This window comes from Eurypyga helias, unplaced genomic scaffold (genome assembly GCF_000690775.1).
Source record: "Eurypyga helias isolate BGI_N326 unplaced genomic scaffold, ASM69077v1 scaffold39061, whole genome shotgun sequence".
Taxonomy (NCBI): domain Eukaryota; kingdom Metazoa; phylum Chordata; class Aves; order Eurypygiformes; family Eurypygidae; genus Eurypyga; species Eurypyga helias.
Genome location: NW_010229596.1, coordinates 1 through 25,294, shown reverse-complemented (window position 1 = coordinate 25,294; position 25,294 = coordinate 1). Strand labels below are relative to the sequence as shown.

The window sequence follows — 25,294 nt, the reverse complement described above, 5'->3', positions numbered from 1 at the left end:
TGAATATTTGGAACAGGTTTACATGAAGTGTGAGAATTATAATCTATGGAATGATTTCCCAGTGAACATGGTTGTAGAGGTGTCGCTTGTTATTTTAAATCTTAAATGATATTTGCAGGGAGGTAAAATCATTTTAATGTTGGGGTTTAAGTTCTTCAGTTACATAATGTTGAAATTTTCCTCTCTGTTTCAGGCTTTTTTGGGAAAAAAAAGTATTATTTGGGTTTTTTTTAATTAATATTGAGAATACTCTTGTATGAGTTCAGAACTGAATTGGGATATTAACCCCTTGTTGCTTCTTACAGGTACTGCTCCCAGCAGCTGGTCTCTTGCAACTGCAGGATGTGAAAAGGACTTGCTGTGAGTTTTTGGAATCCCAGCTTCATCCTATCAACTGCTTGGGGATTCGTGCTTTTGCTGACATGCATGCATGCACAGATCTCTTGAACAAGGCCAACACATATGCAGGCAAGTTACCATTGGTATAGACTATAACTCGATAGCTCTGTGTGTGGGTACACACACAGAGCTTCCATGCCCACCCAACCCCACCCAGAGGAAACCGAATTTTATCCAGGATATTGCAGACATGTATCTTCTGACAAAAAGTGCATTTTATATGAATGACTTTAAGAGAAATAAAGTCTTCTGGCTGGAACATAGTTATAAGCATAGTGGGGCAGCATCTTCATGGCCTATCAGGGCCATACGTGGTCCAAGCCATTTGTAATCCAGAAAAAAAGCTAGTTTGCTGTTTAAAATTTTGCACCGTCACTTAGGGGAGGAAATCAGGAAAGAAGAATTAAAATTCTGGCAGTTGCCAAAAGCCAAAGTATGTAGGAAGTGCATGGGGGAAGAAGGAAGATGACGGCATGTGTGGGAGGCTATGTGTAGCCCCTGCACTGCACTGGCTATGAAGCAAGAAATGTACCATGAGTGTTGTGTTATCAACTTGTCTTCTGAAAATCCTACTCCTCTAGCCCAAGACGTGGAATTTTTATAATAATAAGGGTACCTGTAGTCTCATTCTTCTGTCTTGACACAGAATATATACAGATGCATGTTCTAACTAACAGTATAGCTCAACCAACAAAATGCTACTTTTCTTCTGAAGAGCACTTGCAGTTGGATTGTTTACTTTTTTCTGGGCAAAAAAATTGTTCAGGGAATACTTAATTTTATCACTGCAAGCACATTGTCATGGTCATCTTAAAGAATGTGTTATTCATATCTGTAAGAGGACTGTCTTATGTCAAGGCTTGACATTTTGAAAATTAGATTCTCATTTTCCTTGCGATTAGGAATGAAAAAGCAGTTCTTATTCAGTAGTGTTGTATAGGAGGGACAAGGGAGAATAATTATTCCCCTTTTCTTGATTCTGCTGAGGCCTCAGTTGAAAAAATGCTCAACTGAACTTTTAAGACAGAGGCAAAAAGTGAATCCAAGGAAGTCTAACATGCACATAGTAAGAAAACAGACTGACCTATGACAAAGACTCTGAGAGAGAAGAGATTCAGTCAAGAAACTGAAAGGCTAGGATGATAAGAAGGAATGCAAATCTTCCTGTGTGTAAAAATGATTGAGTATGAATAAGCTTAACTTGTGAAGTATTTCTAAAGTTGGTTCGTATATTAAGAAAAACCTCAAACTAACACAGACCAGGCAAGCTGTGTGTGCAAGTTATGGACTTTCCTCTGTTAGGCAGCTGTAAAAAACCTGGTTAGAGTAGTTTCTGATTTAAGTTGATCTAAGTCATATCTATTTGCAAAACTAGATGATTTGAAGTTCTTTCTAGCTTGCATTTCTATGATTCTGTGAAGGCTAAAGTATTTTTTTTCTTTATATTCCAACATTTCTGCTGTTGGAAACTGATATATGTGTAGTTTCAGAGAAAGTATTACTAAATTGGTAACTTTCAACGTAATGGATTAAAGCCTCGTTTGATTGCTCTTGATGGCAAGAAAAGCTGCATAGTATAGATTACTAAAAAGTAAACAAAATACTTTGTAAGCTTTTAAGTTTGTAGCATAATACTGTAACCAAAACTAAGGCTTTCAAGTTTTTCAGGTAGCAATGATCTTACTGTTCTTTTGTGTATAGCGTGCTTGGGGTCTTGATGTTTGAGTCAAGACTGAAGACGCTACACTGAGGCCTTGCTTTTCAATGGCAGCTTTTTGTAACGGAAAAAACCAAAAAAACCTCTTCAACAGGGTTGAACTTAACTAGCCAGCAAAGTAATAGATTTTTATTAGAGCTTTGGCAGTGAATACTCAGAGAGTAGGACAGATATGTTTGGAAATTCAGAAGTCACAGGTTGTTGAGGGTGAGAGCTTATGCCTCCTTACATGCAGCTGGCACTGTCATCCCAGTCACAGATCTTTGCCTGTCTTTTCTGTGCCTCTTGGATGTTTCATTCTACTCCAGGTTCAGCAAAACTCAATTGCTCTCCATCTAAGCATCTTTCCCTTCTACCTGTATTTCTCCGTCACTGGTGACTTCAGTGTTCTCCCAGTCATTCAGGTTTGTAAACTTGACAACTTCACCTTTCCTCAACCATTTTCTCTCAACTACTCAGTTGCGTGTTCCTCTGTTTCTTTCCTCCCTACCAAATCTGCTCTACATAATGTTTCCTTTTTTGCTGAAGTGTAAGGCTGTCTCTGCCATAACTTCCTCTCTGCTTGCTAAGGTCATTTTACTACTTTTGCAATATTCCTTTTCCCCCTGGATCGAATTCCAACCTCTCATCCTTGGCTTTTCCAGTTCAGCAGAATTACCCTCACTTGAATCTTTTATTTCATCTCTCTCTCTACTACTTTTGTGCTTGGATATAAATTTCTCTTTCCTCCGTAATCAAACCACCTTCCATTTCTGTCAGATTCCTCCAGAGAGCACTTTCCTTGTCTGTGCTTCCCTTTTTGTCATCATATTCTTGAATCCTGCTGGCCCGTACCATGAGCTGCCAGCTCAACTCCTACTGTGTTTTTGCTGTATCTGTGTGGTGAATTTTAAAGCAATGCACACTCTGTTCTTACTTGAGATAAATATGCTGTGCACAGACAGGGTGTGAGCCACCTCGCTGCACTGCACACTCTGCGCTGCCATCCTTAATCCTTAGCATGCTGTCAGGCTTAGTACGAGAGCAATACAGAAAAGAGAATTAAAAATGAAATATCCTGAAAAGGTTGCAGAAAAAATTCATATGATTGTATTGCTTTTTATAACTTTTCTAAAATGTACAGTGACCAGTTAACATCATTAACAGTTAGTACAGAGTTAAACAGGAAGATTTTCCTGAAACAGAGCATTAAGTGCTTTAATTGTGTCTAGGTCCAAATAATAGGCTTCTTACTGCCTTGCGTAATTGTAGACCCCATAAAAAGTAGGATTTTGAGGAATGCTTTCAGTTGCTTTAATTCCTAGAAAATCTGGTTTTCGATAGAGATTTTTTTTTTTTTTTTACACACTTCCAGGAGATTATAGTATCTCTATAAAGAATGGGTGTTTCAGGAAAATGAAACAGACATGCAGCAAACTCGTATGATTGGGTGTTTGTCAACAGAATCCTTGTTTACTGACTTAAGTGTGAAACAAATATACAAATCAGTCATACTCAGAAGTTTTTAGTCTAGGGAAATATTATTCAAATTATTTATATATCAATTTAAAAATATTTAAAAGCTGTTCATGTTGGTTTTGAAACTATTAGCTTTTGCCTCGCCTGGAGTACTGTGTCCACTTCTGGGCTCCTCAGCTCACGAAGGACAAGGAACTACTGAAGAGGGTCCAGTGCAGGGCTACTGAGATGATGAGGGGCCTGGAGCACCTTCCATATGAGGAAAGGCTGAGAGAGCTGGGTCTGTTTAGCTTGGAGAAGAGGAGGCTGAGGGGGGATCTTATCAATGCTCATCAATATCTAAAGGGTGGGTGTCAGGAGGATGGGGCCAGGCTCTTCACAGTGGTGTCCAGTGACAGGACTAGGGGCAATGGCCATAAACTGGAAAAAAAAAAAAACACTTCTTCCCTGTGGGGGTGACAGAGCATTGGAACAGGCTGCCCAGGGAGGGGGTGGAGTCTCCTCCCCTGGAGACTTTCAAAAGCCCCTGGACTTGTTCCTGTGTGATCTACTCTAGGTGAGCGTGCTCTGCCAGGGAGGTTGGACTGGATGATCTCTAGAGGGCCTTCCAACCCCTTCCACTCTGTGAATCTGTAATGCATACCTTACTTGAGAAGTTCTAATGTGTATGTGACTGAATGACACTGATAACTCTATTTAGACTATCATGCTGAAGTTTTTAATTAAATCTTTTTGTCTTTGAGTAATACAGTATCTGTCAAATTGAGAAAGCTAGTATATTTTTGACCTTTTATGCAATAGGAAGCAAGGCATACATTTATTAACTAGAATTAATGTTCAGATATTTAATGTTTTAGGGAACACATTTTGATATAGCAATTACTTAGTTTTGAATTTGAAATTATTTTTTCCAACTTGTATTCTGACTGTGCCTTAGTAACTTCTAAACTAGTTTGTAGTAACGTCTAAACAATCTTTGTTCAATATAGTAGTTGAAGCTAATATTTATATAGATGACTAATTAGAAATATAAAATCTAAGACCCTGGCAAGACCTTGAGTGCAACTTCGGTTACCTGTGTTTGAGAGGACAGGAGCTGTGTCCAACCTGCAACCCTCCCTCTCTGGGTCATTTTGTTCAGGTGTCCTTTGCTGTGGTTACACAGGCTCGGCAGGCAGGATGCAGACAGCTGACAAGGAGAAGGAAGCTATTTGTTGGTCCTAGCTGCAGTCTACTAGGCTGAGCACTAGCACACTCAGTACTCCTGGTAAAAGTGCCCAGGGAGAAAAGGTTGGCCTTCATTTCTCCTTGGAAAGTACTGATCATCAATCAGTCTTGCTGGATTTCTGTCTGCTGACTCCCTGCCTCTCTTCCGTACAGTTTTACACTTTTTCAGGCCATTGTTTTCCTCTGAATTTTCAAACAATTTTCTGCCTGTATCTCAGCCACCACAGCTTCTCCCCCCATTCCCTCTCCCCTTCCCCCACCCCAGTTCTTATCTCAAATGGCTCTTTGTACTTTGTCAAGGCTCTTTGTAGCGAGGCTACAACTGAAATAAATCTGTCAAACATCTGAGCTGAATGTATGTGGCTGTGCCATTTCAGAATTAGGCCTTGTATCACAGACAGCTGAACTCCCAGGAGCAGACATGTTGGGATTAAGGCTCCAGAAACAAGTAGGAGTACAGAGGAGGATTATTTGATTGAAAAAGCAGTGAAAATATGTCCCTGCTAGAGAAAATAAAGACCATTTGGATGTTTTACTTCTCCCAGTCTTTATTTTGTTACACTTGATATTTTATATTTAGGGAAAAGAGGCAGGGAGATACTAGCTAATAGACAGTGATAGCATAAAACCAAATAGATACCGATGCATATCGGACGTTATTGGAACAATGAAACTCTGGAACTTCCTTCCAGTGGGAGTAAAAAAACCAACTTTCACTAGAACTGGAGTTTCATAATCCTATGGTAAGGTTGTTCCTCCTGTAGCAGAGTGAGATTTCCATGATTTAAGAGAGTCATTTATGTGTCTGTGATGCCTGTGGAGAGATCTGAAAACAGTGGACAATAGATACAGTTTACTTGGAATGAGCTTCTGTTGCAATTAAACAATAAATTCTGAGACGCTACCTGTTCTCGTGATGTTCCAGAAAGCAGCCCTGCTCTGGGTCGCGTCACACATGCACAGACTATGTCCTGCTGAGGCCTCTCGTCCTTCTTGCGTGAGGGTTCCTACAAAGACTGTGTGGCATAAGCATGGCTAAAGCGTGGCTAGTCCATCCTCCGTTTTAGTCTGATGTACATCTTTTGTAGCCCTAGAGGATATTCACAAAATAGCAATTTTTCCTGAGAATATGCTGCATTTTGTAGTTGTAATGTTACGTACAACCGGAAGATAGGTTGGTAAAGCCCTTTAATGAATTAGAGGGTTATACCATCTTGGACTAGAGAGACACCTACTCAGCGCTTAGGCCTTGGCATATTTCTTAGTTATAACCAAAGAATAATAACGTACTTCCACTCACCGCATAGACTTGTACGGGATTTGGAAACGGTGGATGACCTGTGGAAGAAGTGTCTTTAGAGGACCAGCTTTACGCAGCAAACCTTGGCTTTTAGCATCATGCTGAAGAGATGCTGAAGAAACTTTTGTTAGGGAATTGTAGCGTGCGTTGTGAGGCAGGGATTGCTTTGTTTTACTTAACTGTGGGATACGATGTTCTTCATTCTGGTGCTCTGAGTCTAAAACTTTGAGCTCTGACTGGACTTGGAAGCGTGCAGGTCTTCTGTAGGCTATTCTTGTGTACATCCGTATGCATGAGATGGAAAGGACGTAGTTAGCAGAATCATTCTTATGATTCTATTCTGAGTAGCACCGTCTGTTGCTACGCTTCTGTTACCTTGGCTGCTATGAATTTCATGGTGTTCTCAAAAGCAGTTATTTAAGCATAAAATTGACAAGTAAATGAGATTTTAAAAAGATCCTGCCATGTTTAGCTTCTGCTGGCTCTCCAACTGGCAGAGCTTGTGTCTATCCTTCTGTAATAAGGCTGGGGTTCCTGCTTGACCAGTGCCTGGTGTTAGGCCATTAGCAAAGACCTTTTGTCTCAAGCCAAAAAAACCCCCACAATATGACATTGTGAATTGAAGTAATAATTAAAAAAACCCCTAGTTTTTCTAAATATGTTTGTTTCATCTGCTTGAGAAATTGTCATTGTTTGTTTAGGTGAATGTAAGGCTTAGATCTGTCCAAGCTCTCATGCTCTGCATTAGCCTGAAACAAGAGGTTGTCAGTTCAGTTCAGAAAGCTACATTTCTGGAAGGTTCCAGCTGGTTTTGTAGCATTATCTCTTCAGAAAGATGCAGGTACTCCATTTAGTTTACTAAAAAATATCCTCTAGTCTCTTTTGTGGAATAGAAGTAGTTGGTCTAAACCAGACAAGAAATACTTGAGACTGTATATTCACCTGTGATACTTTGTTTCACACACTAATGTACATTGGATTGTTGTCATGAGAAGAGCTAGGGAATATGAGGGGTTTTTCCCTTTTTCCATCTGCAGTCTCTGTCACTGATTAAGCGCTGGTTGTGTTTTTCCTGTGTGTTAATGTGGCCTTGGGAAGATCTTTGGGTGAAGATTTCTGAAAATGTACAAAATGTTAAAAACATTTCTGGAAATGGTTGGTGTCATCGGTTGCTGGGACACGTCAGAAAAATGTTAGAAAACGACTGAAGGAACGTTAATGATGGAACGGAAATTTCGGCTGTCTTCAAAAATGTCACAGACGGAGACAAACACTGGCAGCAGTCACTGTCATAAACGAGAAGATGGGTTATAGGATTTTATTTTTGGCCACCACGATTCTCTGAAAGGCTTTTAATCTGAGGGAACTTCAGCAAACCTTTACTTCTGTACTTGTGGATTCCATTTACTAAAGGCTATTAAGCCAGAGAAGGTCTGACTGTAGGTGTGTAAATGAGTGAAATAGTATTTGTGAATGAATTCATGACGGTTTATAGCATAAAATGTCCTGTGCAGATTTCAGATGCAGCTTTCCTTCCTATATAATTGAAAAATACAAGGATAGTCTCAATATCCTTATGGCCAGCAAGACTATGTGCCTTTTGGATAGAAGAGGTAGGGCAAGTGCTTACTGCTGCTATGTGTGTGTATAATACTCATCTCCAGACTCATAATGAAAAAATACTCAAAGGTATTTCCATTTACAGCTCCTATTATCTTCCTGTGCTGCCCATGCTAGCATTATTTATTGTACATCCAAACATTTTGTTACCAGCCCCTTTCATGTTGTTAAGAACTTCCTTCTTGTCCTTTTAGTTTGTCCCTGAAGCTGAAGTCCCATCCCACTGGTACAGGGCAGACAAGGACAGATCTTCAGCTATTCAGATGGAAACTGTCTCTGTCGGTTGTGAAAATGTGAAAATCTGTTTTTCATATGCAATTGGAACAGATATTTTAGAAATGTCCTAAAATGGAAGGGATTTTTTTTTTTTTAAGGCAGATTTTAGTTTTGATAATAAAGAAGTAGGATTCTACTTGCTTAGGAAGTGGGAATTTGGGAGCCAAGCCTCTGCAGCTCCTCAGCCAGCTTGTTTCCAGGCTGCCTGACTCTGGAGCCAGCTGGCTTCAATGTCTGGGTAAAGTGGCAAGAAGTGGGGCAGGGTTCCAAGATATATTTGTCAAAGTTGCACACTGTGTGGAAAATTCTGATTGGGGAGGGAGAAAAAAAAAAGTATTTTGTTCTCTTGTGAAAATTTCCATCTAGATAATTCTAACTGTTTGCTTATCTAGGAGATACTAATGAAGAAAGAAGTGTGTTACCTAATGCAACAAATAAAATCCAAGCTAATATGAGACTTTGCAGGAGGCAGACACATGAAATATTTAATCATGTCCTAAGTTTGATGATATTTGATGTTAATAGCTCCATATTATAGAATTTTTCAGGATGTGAGCAATAATACAGGGTAATTCAAATGCTAACCCAGAAGGCCAAAAAACAATACCACCACCACCTCCCCAATACTATTTTTCTCATAATTATTGTAAAAGATCATTTAAGTGGTATTTTTTGGAACTGTTAGTACTGAATCATATTATTTCAAAGATGCCGATATCATTCTTGTTAAAAGGAAGCAAAATGTTTGAATTTCATAAGCATTATTTTTATAGATAATAAAAGAATGCTTTCTGTCTTCATCACTTGAACAGCTTTAGATAAATTGCCATTGGCAGATTTAATTGGTGGTTTTGCATTTACTTGTTCTTTTTCAGTCTCTAATTATTTTGAATGATCCATTTAGCTGTAATTTCAATTGGTTTCTGCCAGAAGGTTATCAACCAATCAGTTACGATGGTCTCCTTGACAACAAGAAATCTGGTTCTTAAGACACAAGTGATTTCACCTTACTTCTTTTTTTCTGTAACTCATTCAGCTGAGGATTCATTTCCAGGTGTTGCTTGAGGACCTGAGCCTGTAGCTATTGACTGAGTAGTTTGTTTTAATTTTTCTTTTCTTTATCCCCTCTTCTTTCTTCTCTTAGCCATGTGCATGGATTTATGCTTTAAACAGAGAGGCTGACATCCAGTAAAAAAGTCTTAGGTTTTATTCAAATGCTGTCTATTATTTTCAGATTTTCTTCTACTTTTCACAGCATGAAAATGGGAGACAACCTCATATTCATTGTTTTACTTTGAAAATTCTCAACTTTTCTGGTTTAGAGGTTGGATCCCTTCCTATTCAGGGCATGTCATAAATCTAAATCAACTTTTGAAAAGCAAGGCTTTTGTATATGAGTCTATAAAACCAACTGGGTATTTCTAGTTTACGAAGTGTGTCCTGCTGGATATGATACACTGTTGGATTGGCTTTCCCAAGGGAAGATGAACAAGGCTTCTGAACCTCAGGTTTGTTTGAGATTTGGATGAGTGTTGCTTTCTCTTTCTGCTTGCTTCCTAACTCAGCTTCTGAGTACAGTCAGGCATTCTCTTTTGTGTCACTGTCACCTGAAACTTGGAGTTTATCATAGAACTCATTTGTGCAATTTACCTTTCTGAATTTCTGTTTGCCATACGCAAATAGTAAAATTCATCAGATACTTAATAAGTGTACCTCAGAAAATTCTACTTCAGCTTAAGAAACTGCATATTTGTAGTCTGAAAAGCAAACAGACACGAAGATGTGTAAGAAGTGGAAAAGTAATGGTGGTGTTAAAAAATCCCCAATATTATTTCTCCTCATCCTTTCTTTCTCATTGCCTGAAATACAGCAGAAAATACTACACCTGCATCATAAGAGAACGCTGCAGAACTGGAGGGACTTGTAGTGATGATGATTGCATGAATGAAAAGGCTGGTGGGATGAGGAACTGAAAAGGCAACTGTCTATTTTCAATAGAGATGAAGGCTAAAAAGGAATATAGAATAATAAATGATTTTGAGTAGGCAGGCTGCGGCTTTCCCTGTCATTGTATTTAGCATTACAACAGGGGGGTATTAATTGAAAACTGATCAATGGTAAACTGATGGTTAAAATCAGATGTGGGACCTTTTGTTCACTGAGACTGGTGCATTATTACTGTGTGAAGGCATTAAATTCAAGAATTTAATGGGATTCAAGGGGACTGGACCATATCACTAAACTCATTGTTTAGCAAAATGTGGTTAAGGTAAAATACCACACTTCTGGCTACCAATCTCTAGTCTTTTGTGGTTATAGTGAGACCCTTAGGGGAGGAGGTTCTATTATCATACTTTTCATACATATTCTTGGATTTTTGTCTGAGGCAATTTGTGCTGCCTGTTTCAAGGAATAGGATGCTAAACTAGATAAAGTTGAAGAATCATACTGTGTTAGATTTACCTTTTCATGCTCTCTATTATTTAGTACAGTGGGGGGAAAAAAAAAAAAGCTGTATTACCCTGCAAAGTTTACCTGAAAAATTTAGACTACTCGATCTGGAAGCATTCAGCATTCTTTAACTTTTTTTTTTTTTTTAAACAGCTTAAAACATCTCAAGCATGGAGTCTCAACTGTAGTAGCACTAGTGGAGTGATAAAAAAGGCTTTAAAAAGTTCTTTAGTTTGAATATTCCTGATGACTATTTTTTTACTTATTCTAATTTCGAGTGAATTCTTAAATTCCCAGTAACAGTTGTCCCTTCTAACTTCTGTTAAAACTAGCTGAAGATGGGAAAAGTAAGCAAACTGGATGGACCTACTTTTTAAGCAACTGAATGGCTTAATAAACAATTTTAAGGAGGGAAGAGGACAGCTGAATAACTGAATGACAACTTGGTTAAGATATATGCTCTATATTGAAAGAAAATATCTGGTTCTACAAATAAAACATTGAATTTTGTCAGTTTTGTTTACTTTAAGTTGGGGCATTTAAAAAAAAAACCCAAACCTGAGGAAAAACTACACATTATAGAGACTGTGTTATGCAATATTTTTATGACCCCAATGAAGCACCAAGAGATGCGGCAGGATCCAGGCCTGTTGTTTGATTTTACCCACATTAGACTGCAATACCGCTGGTTAGTTCTGGCGAATCAGCCATTGTTCATGTTGAATTGCGAGTTTAAAACATGTTTGTCAACAGCAAAGAGCATGTATTCTTTTTTCTGGAATCTTTTTTGCTGTATTTGTGTGTACAAAGTTAGCAAAATGAGATTTAAGTCGTTGTTAAGGACCAGCATTAAGATGAAGCAATGCTGAAAATGGTAAATTGCTATGATCACTACTTTTACTATGATGTATTTAATATTTCAATTATTTTTAAGAATCTTTACATATAAAAGCTGTTTGTGACATCAAGCTTTAACCTGTATAAAATGTTTGAAGTTAAGGTGTTGCTACTAGATATGACTAAGTAACATGCGGATTGACTTGTTTTCCTCTGCTGCTTTAATGCTTGTTGTGGGATACACTTAGCACAGTATCTGAGTGTACTACTTTTCCTCCAAACAGAACAGCACTTTTCTGATGTTGTACTTAGTGAAGAATACCTCAATCTTGGTGTAGAGCAGGTGTGCAGTCTTATATCCAGTGACAAACTCACAATTGCCTCAGAAGAGAAGGTAAGAGCACTGTATCCCAGTATTCTTTTTGTGCTTTTGGGTGAGAGATCGTGTTTGCTCTTACTGTTCTTGTACACTTGTTTGGATTCATCCTTTGTTTCCTCAGTGAAATTAGGCATGTATTGTGCTCATGTTTAAAGGATTTTTCCCAAAAGCGTTAAGGACTTTTCCCCAAAGTGTTGGCTGTCTGATGTTGAAAATCAATCTCAGCTCTTAAAAATCTTAAAACTGTATTAAGACACAAACCCCTTTGTTCTTCGAAAAAATGGGAATGAAATTAAATGGAAATTCCTTCTTATCTTCATGCAGAACAAACAGAACGCATCCTGTCAGTCACAGACACAGGAATTTTGTTTACCAAGAGATGACTAACTCAGAAATATTAGTCTGAAGAGCAAGCACATGCCATCTACTAACTGTAACATTGGCGGTCCCACGAAGGCGATAAAAACTATGTCTCTGTGGGCTGCATGGCCTAACTGAACAAACATGGGCTGCAGAGGAGATGGCTAGGTAGTGTGGTATAACCAGACTTGAGTTTAAATACCTGTTGGCTCACTGTTAGTGAGAGCTCATTATTTTAAAGCCATTTTTGAAACTCCAAGATCTTCAATGAGCCCAGTGCATCTCTTTGAACCTCTGAATGGTTTGTAGATATACATTTTGAGCTTTGAATCCAGCAGTGATCAATTTAAAATACCTTGGTATGTTTTCTTCTTTTTTTTTTTCCAAGGAGCATATAGCTGTACTAACACCTCTGCTCAAATGAGACTAAATTCTATTCAAAAGCATGTTTGCATACTGATTCCTATGACTAGGCAGTGTTTTGTGTTAAAATCTTTTTGAAACTTTGAATCTAAGAACTATCTGTTTAAACTGCAATGAGCAGTCATGTTGCTCTTCCCATAATACCCCAAAGGTCCGGATCTATCACTTTGGTACATGTGATGCTACTGCTGTGCAGTATAAGTAAGGTTTTAATGCTCTAGTGTATGATGAGCTGCTGTGCAACACAGGAGAAACTAGGATTGGGATCGCTTCTCTTAGTAAGACTCAGTGATAAGTCATTTGAATGATGATGTGGCAGGTAAGTTTTCCAAGAAAGGAAGAAAAGGTATGAGGAGTGTAATATCGCTGCTGCTGTGTTGTTTGTTTACCCAGTTTTATTGGATTTTCAGTATTAATGAAATTACTCTGTACGTTTTGTCAATGTAGCACAGCTATCCTTGAAACGCCAGTCGAGGAGTGATATAAAAAGAGACTGGCTAATGCACCTTCAGAATTTTGTAGTGGATAAATATGGACATAATGGGAGCTCTAACTGCTGTCATCTTTTCTTGTGTTAGGAATTTTAGTATAATTGAAAGCTATTTTTGGACGCACGCTGATGTTTTCATACTTGTGAACTTGTAAGTCAAGGGCCTCGCATTTGTTTGTTTTCTGGAAGGTATTTGAAGCCGTGATAGCGTGGGTAAACCATGACAAAGATGTAAGACAGGAACTAATGGCACGCCTGATGGAGCATGTTCGGCTGCCTTTGCTTTCCCGGGAATATTTAGTTCAGGTAAGCACAAAAGGAATACTAATTCTTCTGCACGTGAACAATTCCATTTATTTTTTTAATGCCAGATGCATCATTTTAAATTTAAACAACACTGTAATGTAGTGCGTTAAAGATTGCAAAAATAAACCGACACCATGACAGGTGCACGTGCACATACGCACACAGAGTCAAATGAGGGATTGTCACATGAAAGGTCACATATATAAGTAATTTATCTATTTGGCTGACTACTTGTCATAACACACTAGTAATTTGAATGATTTAATTTTCTGACATCAGGTTAGCTTTTATTCGTAATTCAATCTTGGGTACAAGATTTGTTTTCATAAGTGAATTTTCAGCTTCAGAATTATATCTATTGTTTAAGTTGATTGGGAATTAATGACAAAGGAAACATTCCTTTACCTGGTTCAGATATAATAAATTGTTTTCAAATTATATAAGCTCATTTTGAATGTTTTGAAGCCAGGACAAAAATTTAAGATTGAAAATATGAGTTCACTATTAACATTGGTTAGTAGGTGCAATCGTAGGTTGGTAGGTGTTTAACTTAGGAATTCTGCTTCTGTGACACGAATTTCCTCCACTTTGTGTGGGTTGTGGTTTGGGCTGGGTTTTTTTCCCCTCTTGGTTTGGTTTGGGTTTTTTTTGATGTTACAGGTTTTTTTGTTGTGAGGTGGATTACTAGTTTGTTAAATTAGTCTGCACTACTCCCCCCTTAAAGTACTCTGCACTCTCTGTATTTGAAAAGTCAAGAAATGTGCCTGGTGGTAAGAAAAATTATTTACCTTGCCTAGCACTGTTTTTTCCACTTAGGAAATGTGAAGCAACATCTCTTGACTTTGTTCTTGTTAGCAACTGCATACTGCCATCACATAAATTTGTGTCTAACTGGGGTTAAAAGACAGCGTAAAAAACCAGATTAATCTGCATTTGTGTGTTACAGCAGACTTCATTACACTTCAGATTGTGATTTGTGTTTTACTTCCTTAACATGCTCAGACCTTGTTAAACTTCTATTAATAAACAGAGAGTTGAAGAGGAAATACTGGTTAAGAACAGCAGCGCTTGTAAAGATTACCTCATTGAAGCTATGAAGTATCACTTGCTGCCAACTGAGCAACGAGCACTGATGAAAAGCACTCGAACAAAATTGAGAACACCTGCCAGCCTTCCAAAAGTAGGACCCTTATTTTTCCAATGTACCCATTTCTTCGAACTGCATTTAAAAAGATTTCATGACAGCATGACCGTCACTGGGGTATTCCAGTAAAATGTTTTGTACCAGAATTATTTATCACAAAAATATAAGTGATTAGCTTTATACTCCATACTACTTATCATATAGATGTTTTAGTCTCCTGCCTACGCACACTGCCACTGCTACCTCCCCTCCCAGTAAATATTTTTTTAATGTGCTTCAGCATTTGAGAAGTATACGATTATGGGGAAGTAAGCCTGTTTTCTTAAAAACAACCAAAACAAAACAAAGATTGAGGCTTCTGAGTAATTTTTTAGCTAAATAGTGCCTTTTGTTCATTTTAGGAGAAAACAAAACAAACATAATCTTCTTCCTAATGAAGTAAAGAAGTTTTCTCATACTCCTGTTATGGCAACTGCAATAACGGAATAGGAGATTCCATTCAACAGATTAAGCACATTTCTCTCAGAGAACCAGATAAGGCTGTTCTGTGATGGATGGTCACAGTTCCATTGAACAACATAGACACTGAATTCTCATACCTGAGGTCAGAGCAGGGTGTGAAGGTACAGCGGGATCTGCCTTGTTCATGGGGACTCTACCTAGATTCTAATTGCTTCCTGCTTTTCTACCTCAGATATTTCCTCTGGGCACAATAATTACAAATTCCATGTGTTTAAGAAAAAAAAAGAATTTTGCCTAGCTTGCAAGACTCAAATTTCTTATTTAGGAGAACCATCCTTTAATTATTTCTTGTACAGAAGCTTGCTTTATTTTTTAACACTTTCTAAAAATCTTTTAAGTGCTCTCATATATGCGAATAACTAACATATTATCGCCTCCCTTTTAGCTGATGATGGTAGTCGGAGGACAGGCACCAAAGGCAATTCGCAGCGTTGAATGCTATGATTTTAAAGAGGAGCGCTGGCATCAGGTGGCTGAACTGCCTTCCAGAAGATGTAGAGCGGGTAAATGATGCCTGAGTTTCTGTCGCAGTTGGCAACGCTTCAGAATTTAGGCACCTGTATAAAGCATTGTGTGCTCTTTGGAATGGTACTCAAGATATTTATCTGAGAATGGCAAAGCTTTGGCTTCAGGGATAATCCTTAAAATTTGAATTATTTGCTGATCTGGAACAATACAAGTTTGATAGCTTGATCTGAGTTTGTGCTCTGGTTTCTAATCTCTAGAATAAACAGCTTTATTACCTCCCATAAATGCAGAGGGTAAACACATTTAAATATTAATGCATTATGATCATGAGTATTTTTACTATTATTACTTACGATTATGCTTACTATTTACCCTATTATTATTAAATGAGATTAAGAACATGAAGAAGTGACCAGTACTAAAAATGTGAAAATGTGGTCTTAAAGCAGGTGAGATATCTAAGTAAAAAGAAATTCAGCAAGCCTCATATTCAGAAGTGTGAGCTATTAGTAACAAAAAGTGTCAGAACTTCTAGTACTTAATCAGAATGAAGTGTGGCTCTAGGACACTGTCAGATGCCTGAGAGTGTAGTGAGTACTGTAAATTGTGTCAAGTAGCTGCATGCTTAGGACAGTGCAGAATAAAATCATTTGGCAAAGAAACTGAAACGCTCATCTTCCCTCCCCATTTCCCTGCTCTAGGAATGGTGTACATGGGAGGCATGGTTTATGCTGTTGGTGGCTTCAATGGTTCTTTGAGAGTTCGCACAGTAGATTCCTATGATCCGGTGAAGGACCAGTGGACGAGTGTGGCTAATATGCAGGACAGGAGAAGCACGCTGGGAGCAGCTGTATTAAATGGCCTTCTTTATGCCGTGGGAGGATTTGATGGGAGTACAGGTATATTTGCCTTTACACACTGCTGATTAGCTCTGAGTACTCCTGACACAACTGTATCAAATTTGAATGTCTCTTTCCTGGTAGCCATGTTGAAACCAAGCATGAGGGTAGTCTGGCATCTTGTGGTGCGGAATGTGCTTTAGTGGTCACATCCTTCTACCTGAACAGTGGACTGTTTGCTCCCATCTAAGAGTTTAGGCTTAATGATTAGTGAATCTTTGACAAGTTCCCTTTCAGTATTCCTTCTATGGTCAGAGTCCTTAATTCATGGTAGATGGGACCAGAAAAATTACCTTTTTTTAATTAATTTTTTAGGTCTCTTTTGTCCTGTTTGCGTATGAAATATACTTCTGCATTTGCATGTAGTGTTCATAGGATTATAAACAGCTTTCTCTGAGCGGTGGGAAGGCTTTGAACATACACTGTTCATTCTATTCACAGATGCATTAAACTATTTCTTCAGAGATTATAATTTTCCTTAATAGCTATTACAGAAGCATGTGTAGGAGAGAGCACTGTGATTTAATTAAAAAGAAAAAAACCCCAAAACAATCCAGGGAAGAACTTTACAGAGCACCACGAAAGCTTTTATTAATTTGCCCATTTTCAGACACCAAGAACGGGTTTACTTTAATTGACTATCTAAAGGACATCAGTTTTGCCTTTTGCATAGTCTTGAGAATGAAATAATTTGAATTTTCAGATATGAAGAATTTTCCAGAAGGTAGACAATATGTTGCACCTAAATTTATAGAGAAAATGTTATGTTGTCTTCATAGGTTTATCATCAGTCGAAGTTTACAACTTAAAGACTAACGAGTGGTTTCATGTAGCTCCAATGAACACAAGAAGAAGTAGTGTTGGCGTAGGTGTTGTTGGAGGTAAGTTGGCAAATGGTGGTATAGGGGGAGGGGAGGGGAAATGCAATCATTTACCCTACTACCTTTTCTCACTTTTGAAAACTTACCTCAGATCTTTGTTTTTGCTCAGCCTTTTAACTCAGATGATACTTAACAACACATAATGGTTCCACGTGGATTTGAGCAGCTTTTAGGACAGTTGTTTGAATTTTTTTTTCAGAGCTTCAACTGTGCCTGAGGCCAACTGAGGAAAAGCTCGCTAAACATGCATGCTCTAGGTTACACGTGTCAGCAAAGCTAGAGAGCCTGAGCACTGAAATGATGACTTTATAAATCAGTCTGTAGTGATGTAGCACTGCACTATTGTCAACTCTGTTATCTGCGGCTGACCTTGCTGGTTGCACGCTGGGCATGATCTCAAGGCCAGTGCCAGGAAAACTGCTGACTTTGGAGTCAGCTTGGTGGTGAATAGCCTGGCTGTCGCTTACACAATGCAGACCTGAGCTGGCTATTTGTTCTTAAAACAGTTTTAGGCGTGTTCGGCTGCATAGGAAACACTGGTGTTTCTGTTCTGAAAATACAGCTTTACAAGTAATTCTCATCCGAACCTTCAGTATTTCTAGGAAGCCTATGTGCGAGCTACCAATGTTGGACATACTTGAATTAGCTTGCTTTTGAACAATTCTCAGTTAAAACCAGGGTAAAGTACCTTTGTATTTCAGCTAGACAATTTTAAGTCTTTTGACTCGCGTTATTCTTGATAGATACTGCCTGCCTTTTGCATCCTAAAAATGCCAAGAACTACAGCATACTATCTAAAACTACGTACAAAACAGAAACTTAGTGATTGACGACAGGTACTGGTTAGTAGCTAATTCAGAGAAGGACGACTTCTCAGCCTGTGTATCCATATGGTCTGTGTGCATTAGGAATCTGTAGGTTTCTGTTGGTTTACTCTTCTAGGTAAACTGTATGCGGTTGGTGGCTACGATGGGGCGTCACGTCAGTGCCTTAGTTCAGTAGAATGCTATGATGCTAATACAAATGAGTGGAGCTATGTTGCAGAAATGAGCACTAGACGGAGTGGAGCAGGTGAGTGGAGAAGAATCAACTGTCCTTGTAAAACTGAAACAGCTAGGTGGTTTTAAAATACATCCAAAAAGCTAAAAGGTAAGCTAAAGTCTGAATCTAAGGGAATGTGTTAGTCTTAGATGGCTGGTAGATATAAACCAGGTTATAAATACAAAATTTTTTTACAGAGTAAGATTCCATCTGTTCATAGTAAATGTCTTTCCTTGCTTTTTCATACTTTTCATATTCCACCTCTTCCCATAGCTTCTGATGTTTTTAACATACAGACTAATATGCACGGGTTGTGACAATGAATTTAATATAGCCTACATACTGAGGCATCAAAACCTAGATGGCCAGGATGAAAAATTGTCATTTCTTCAAAGGCACTTTGCCAGTGTAGGGCTGGTTTTTCTAATAGTGTTTACCTGTGAGCTGTGACTACATTTCCACCTCTTCGGAGGACTTGTTCTGCATTCTGATTCACTGCAGGAAATTTTGTCCTTGTTCATTCTTAAGTTTGTTTTACTGGTTTCATCCTATTACTTCCACTTACGTACCCTTTGTTTCATCTTCAGTAATTCTTCTCATCACCAGGTGTTTACATCCTTTGGATATGTATAGGCTACTACATGTTATCCTTCCTTATCGTTTAGTCAAGGTATATCCATTTAATTCTTTATAATCTTAAAAGTCCTTTTTTTATTTTTTGCGTGGATATTTTTTTTTTCCTTCTCGCGATTCTGAGTATGTATATTTCCCTTTAAAGACATCAAAAGTGCCTGTGGTATTCTGCTTTTGTTTAATGAAATGATACTTCCACAGCTCCAGAATTACTTTAGCTTTTTCATTATCTATTTATATTACAGACTCAAATCTCATTTACTGTTCACTGTCCTCTATTTGTCTTTTGGTATTTCAGGTTTTTTCAACTCACAGAAGTTGTTTTATTACTCTAGATGCATTGCCATGGACTTTTTCAATTCAAATTGCATGATATTATTTTTCTACGTTAATTTTTTCAGTTGTTTAGGTCACTTTCTTTGCCAAGTGCTTTTTAGCAACACCTGTCAAATATCTACTGGTAATTGCATTAATGTGCTTCATAATTGGGACAGATACTGCTACAAAGAAAATTGGATGGACTTCTAGGATGCTCAGTAGATGATTGAAAGTTATCCTAACTTTTCATCTTGCCTTCATTATTCTTTATTAACTCTTTATTAACAGTTTTTAATCTGTGTAATGATGTTTAAATTAAGTCCAAATTATGTCAAAAGAAATATATAAAAGTTTTGAAATGACGACTAAAATTAAGATATTTAGTTTGTAATACTTCCGTTATACTATTACAAAATCAACAAGTTGATGTGTCTGTTATTGCTAAAAGTAAAGTTTTGATTGTGTTTCTAAACTAAAACTGTGATGTTAATGAAGGAAACATGATACCCTATATCTCAAGAAAACAGATGTTTGTAAGACTTCTAGTTACTCAGTCTGGGCATCTTGGAAGTAAATTCTGGATTAAAAACTGGCCAGAGTTGCATTAAGGGTACCATTAAAAACTCCTGTCTAATATAGGCAAGTTTTGAGGAAATATTTCTATAAAATAGGCAAATTAGAAGTATCATTATTAAAAAACCAAATAGTGTTGGTGGGTTGTGACAAAGCTGCATTTTGCAATCTGCCTGTACACCCATTTTATCTTAGTGGGTTTTTTAAAGATATTCTGGTTTTGCAAACTATCGTTGTGCTTGGAGCTTATTTTTATACTAGATATTTTCAGATTTTTTTTTTAATGTTGAATTACTTCTATGACTGTAATTTAGTGCCTTAGATATGCTAACTATTGGGATCTTTCTGCCCCTCTCCTCCCTTCCCTTGTCCCAGAGTTCAGGACCGTGTTTGTTCACTCAACTTTCTGCTGCCTTTTACCTTGCCCTCTGATTAAAACAAATTGGAGAGGAAAAGTAAATGCAGTCAGTTTTTTCAAAATCATATAATTGAGTAAAATAATCAACATTCTCCTGTGCCACTCTGTTAAATACATGGAAAAATATATTTGTGCATGGGGGAGGAGTGGGCGGTAATGTGAAAATCATGACTATTGATTGATTGAGCTTGGCTGTAGTGGCCAAATATCCAAAACCACCAGAACTGTTTCAATGGGCAATCAGTCCTGGTGATGTTATGGGTAGTAATAAAGAGCATTTTCCTCCTGTATTAAACCTTTGGATCTCTGGTCATCTCAAGGAACTTAAGCCCGTCTCTTCTGTTCCTACTGCTTCAGCTTCAGAGGTTAACCCTCAGTTACTCTTCTTTAGTACCAACTGCTTCTCAGTTGATCAGTACGGGGACAGATCTGTTTCCAGCAACATATTGGGATGAGGAACTTCAGATCCAGATATAGGCCATTTGGGAGGGATGAGAGATATAAGACAGGGTCCTGAAAAATGGGCAGGAAAGAAAAATAACAAAGAAAGGAGAACTCAGAAGACGGCGACAAGAAGATACAGACGGAAGGAGCAAGAAATAAGGTAGGACTTGGAAACTGGGTGTGGGATTAAGGGAAAATGAAGCACCAAAGAGGAACGGAGGACATTATTAAAAATAAGGAGCTATCACAGAAAAAATGGCAATGTGGCAGAGGGAAAACTACACAGTGAATAGGAAGGTCAGTAACTACACAGAAAGCCCAGGGGGTGGATTTATATCACATCACATATTTAAACTAAAAATCTTACCCCTCCTTCTAGGTCTGTAATGTTTAATACTACCAAAGATGAATATTGTATTATCCTGCCTAATTGCCCCTCTGTGATCAGAGTGGGAGAAAGAAAAGCTGTCACACTATACTGTGACATGATATCTAGAACTAATAGCAATAAAAGAGGAATTAAATTAACTGGGAAGGATATCAGGAAATATTAGTAGTGAATATCTCTGACAAAGCATTCGATAGCACGATTTATAAAGCAGTGTCCTATTAAGAAGCTATTTTTCAGATTTGCAGTACCACCAATTAAGACTTGTATGTTTCCTTCTCTTCCTTTAATTATTGAAATCTGTCTGTTTAATAATTCAGCAGGAGTTGTTTCTCTCCCTGTATAGGAATAGCTTTTACCTACAATATTAGTGATATGTTTTCAAAGACATTTCAGCAGGCTATTAAGGTCTCAGGGTTCTTTTTCTGAATCCAGCATTGTTTTTCTCTGAAGGACATAATCGATCTTTTGCATTCATATTAGCTGTTTCCCTTTAATAAAGATTTTAAGCTGTGCTCTTTTCATGGAACCCTTTAAGAACTGTATTTGCAAATCTGTATCTCAGCTTTGAATTTCATAATCTTAAATGTGGTGTATATTAGTACATAGTAGCAGGGTTTTTTTTGGTTGTCTTTATGGTCCATAAGTTTTAATGCAAAAAAACACCTACATTTCTGAAATCTTTGACATTTGGGTTCTAATAGTGCAGTATAAAGTTAAGGAGTAAATAAACAGGCCTTCCTTTCTGCTTCCCCTCTTACCATCCTTTCAGTATGTGCAGACTGGCATTATTTATTCCTTCATCCCAAGCTTACAGATTGATAAACTGTTGTTGTAAAGGAGACCCTAGCAGTAAAGGAGCCCCTTAAATATCCTTTTGGATATTTTGATAACTGATGCTTTGTTCGAGGAACCTCTCCTCCAAATCCTGGAGGAGGAATGTGCTCGCTGTTTACTTTTGTTCCATATATATGTTTACAAGGTATTCCAGTACTTCAGTGGAAACATCCCAACTGTGTAATGTCTGTCCATTCAGCTGTTATCCTCCGTACTGCACAATTTTTACTTTCTAAAAATTCAGTTACGCTTTATCATTTTGTCAGATTTCCGTTCTGCTGGCTGAGCATACTGTCTCATTTACTGTCACTTCTAATTAGTCCTAAATTTCAACAATCCTCATCTTCCTGCACGTCATTTTTGATCAAAATTTTCTAAATCTTCTGTTGCAGAACAGCTCTGGTCTTTGTATGCTGCAATATGGTAGATGGGCATGCAAGACATTCTATCAGTGTCTTCCTGTAATTACTGTCCTGACCCAAATGTTTTCCGAAATAGTTCCTAACGTTGACTGGATGAAGGATTTATGTTAGTGGATGTAATATTTGTTGTTTCTCCTTCATGTGGGTCAAACCATTCTCGGGTTAATTTTGAGTATTTTCGTATGTTCACAGGTGTTGGCGTGTTAAACAATTTATTGTATGCGGTAGGTGGTCACGATGGTCCTTTGGTAAGAAAAAGCGTTGAAGTGTTTGATCCTGTCGCCAGCGCGTGGAAGCAGGTTGCAGACATGAACATGTGCAGAAGGAATGCAGGTATATGCAACATTTACTTTAAAACAGTGGAGGTAGCGTTTGGTGTAAATGGCACATTCTTGGATTTCTGCTGCTTTCATGATGTTGCAGAATAGAAACCATGCTTTTATGGGGTGAACAAGCCAATTGCTATTTTTCATACTGGTTTCCTGCCTTTTTTTAGGTGTTTGTGCTGTAAATGGCCTCTTGTATGTAGTTGGAGGAGATGATGGTTCCTGTAATTTATCAACAGTGGAATATTATAATCCAACAACTGATAAATGGACAGTTGTGTCATCTTGTATGAGTACAGGAAGGAGCTATGCAGGTAATGTGTGTAGATGCTTTTTCAAGAGGCTTTTTACAGTGTATCAGCTAGGATAAGAAATTTGACAAAGCAGCCAAAGTCCTGTTTAAGGTGAAACTTAAGATACTGGAATGGGTAGGAAAAATCTGGTGGTATGTTTTGAACGATGACTTCATGCGATTACTCACTACAAGGCAAACACTGGTATTAAACTGTACTCGGAAGGGATTTAGCACGTAAGTGGTGAGTCAGAAAGATGATTCTGGTATGACCAGTCCTTTTTTTAACAAGAGACGTGTGGCTCAATCTGTGGGGACCCAATTCTGAAGTTCTTTGGGATTTGATATGTAGAAAACAGGAGCTCTTTCAGGAATCTTTTCCTTCAGGAACTGCAGTTATTAAGTGAATGTTAAGGATACATTTAACTGATAACAGAATTAAAGTAAACTCAAATAATGGCAAATGTTTCAAGTCACAGAAACTTTCAGAACTTTGCACTGATTCAGACAGCTATCAGAGAGAAATTAGGGAAAATATGAACACTGATGCTGGTACACAGATTTTTGAATTTTGCTAGTTTCAAGGTATTATATTTAAACTTGATTTTCGTATTCTTGAATCTTTTTTTCTATACTACCTAAAGATTTATGCCTTTTTTCCCCCTCTAGGTGTTACAGTTATTGACAAACCATTATGATCAGTAAAGGTATTTTCAACTTGATTATGCACTAGAAGCAGTCTTCAACAAGTGTATTTGAAGTGACTGAGTATCTAAGCACTTCTCTACTTGTAGCTGCACCTTGAGTCACAGTGGAAGACGTGACTGTCTACAATTACAGATGGCAGATGATGAAGATTACTCTAGGTAGAAGCAATGCGTCGGATTATTCTGCAGTTGAGCAGAAGCTGATTGAATTTTTGAAGTCTAGTGGACCATTTCTTTTTTATTGCAAGGTTTAAAAAAAAAAAAAAAGCCACTTTCCTAAGGACCGACTTATGTCAGTCGTGACTGAGAAACGGATTATCAGTGAAGAATGGTGTGTATTCTGGTGAAAGTAAATTTTTGTCTTATTTTTTCCAGAGACTAATAAATATATTTAAAGAAATGAACTGTCAGTCTTCATAGTAGGTATTGAATCCCACCTCAGTAATTCAAGCTGGCATGGGGTAAACTTGTTTCTTTTTATAAAACTTTTGTTACGTTACTATAATATGTGCATATGTTTGTGTGAGCGTAAGTCGCTTTCTATTGAAATTCTTCGAAACCTGATTTTACTATTTATAATTTGGCACAGTACTTTGAATATGCCAGTACTATGTTGTAAAACAGAGTTGTATTTTTTGATATGTAACAATGCTTAACACTACTAATTCCCACGGAAGGAGAGATCAGAGATGGTATAACACTTACTGAATGGGTGTAATGTCAAGATCTTTTTAATAAAAATTACGTCTGTACTTACAATTTTTTTTTTCCTGTTCAGTTTTGGTCACATTAGATGTTACTTCTTTCTTACCTTTTTATCCAAAAAGTGATTTGGCATGAAAAATAACTGAAAATTTATAATGAATGTATGAAATTGCGTTGAACTTGCATGGTACTAAGGTCTATTTATGCGTGTAACCTTAGCTTCTATTAGCCAATATCTGAATATACTGTATGTGGCCATGCGTACAAAGCAGCTCATTCCTATTCGTTCCTGGATTCGTTCCTCCTTTTAACATGACCAAAGTTATTGTCCTAGCTGAGACTTTTTCTTCAAATAAAAGTTTGTATATTGTTTCCTAATACCAACAAGTCGCTTAAAACTTGTGTTTCTCAAGCCAAGTCTCAAACCAAATAATCTTGACGTCAGTGAAGAGAGATTTGTTTTTGGGGGGGTGGGTGGTAGGGTAGGGGAGAAGCTGATGTTCTGAAGATCTGAATGCAAACTGACATTAATTGTTAAGGTGTAGGAACTGGTCATGTAAATATCACTCGTTTGCTGCAGGTTTGTTTCTGAAAGCTTTGGCTTTCGGTTAGTTAAGGTAGTGGCCACCTCTACATTCCGGTAAAACTGAGCTGGGAAGTTTGTACACGGTTGAGAACAATGTGTGTGTTGTTGGTTTTTTTTTTTTGGCAAATGCTGTAATTAAAGGGATGATTGCATCTTCCTGTTGATGCTGTACGATGCATTGTGGGTTTAGGTGGTGGCTTTCACCAGAAGCATTTTACTGGAACTGCGCATTTGTATTACGTGTAGAATTTTACCTACACGATCCCAAACTCGGCGAACAGGGGTTCTGCCCCACTGCTCCCGTACACCCCTGGCTGCCCGAGGGAAGGAAGTCCCATATAGGCGCGGGGGCGGCCGCGCACAAGCCTGAGCGCCGCTCCTCCCCGAAACGCGAGGTGATGAGGCAGACCGCAGCCCCGCCGTGCCCCGCTGCTCCTCCTAAGAGCC

The 25,294-nt window shown here is 38.0% G+C and overlaps 1 protein-coding gene across 1 annotated transcript; it reads left to right on the top strand.

Annotated features, from left to right (window-relative positions):
- Positions 1 to 305: 305 nt before the first annotated feature.
- Positions 306 to 24,648, top strand: KLHL2 (kelch-like family member 2; the record flags this gene model as incomplete). Its single annotated transcript, XM_010160468.1, has 11 exons — positions 306 to 468; positions 11,570 to 11,679; positions 13,127 to 13,243; positions 14,274 to 14,423; positions 15,295 to 15,412; positions 16,079 to 16,276; positions 17,056 to 17,157; positions 18,100 to 18,228; positions 22,424 to 22,564; positions 22,728 to 22,871; positions 23,519 to 24,648. Coding segments are annotated over 11 exons (1,401 nt in total), but the record flags the coding sequence as incomplete, so codon positions are not given.
- Positions 24,649 to 25,294: the final 646 nt, after the last annotated feature.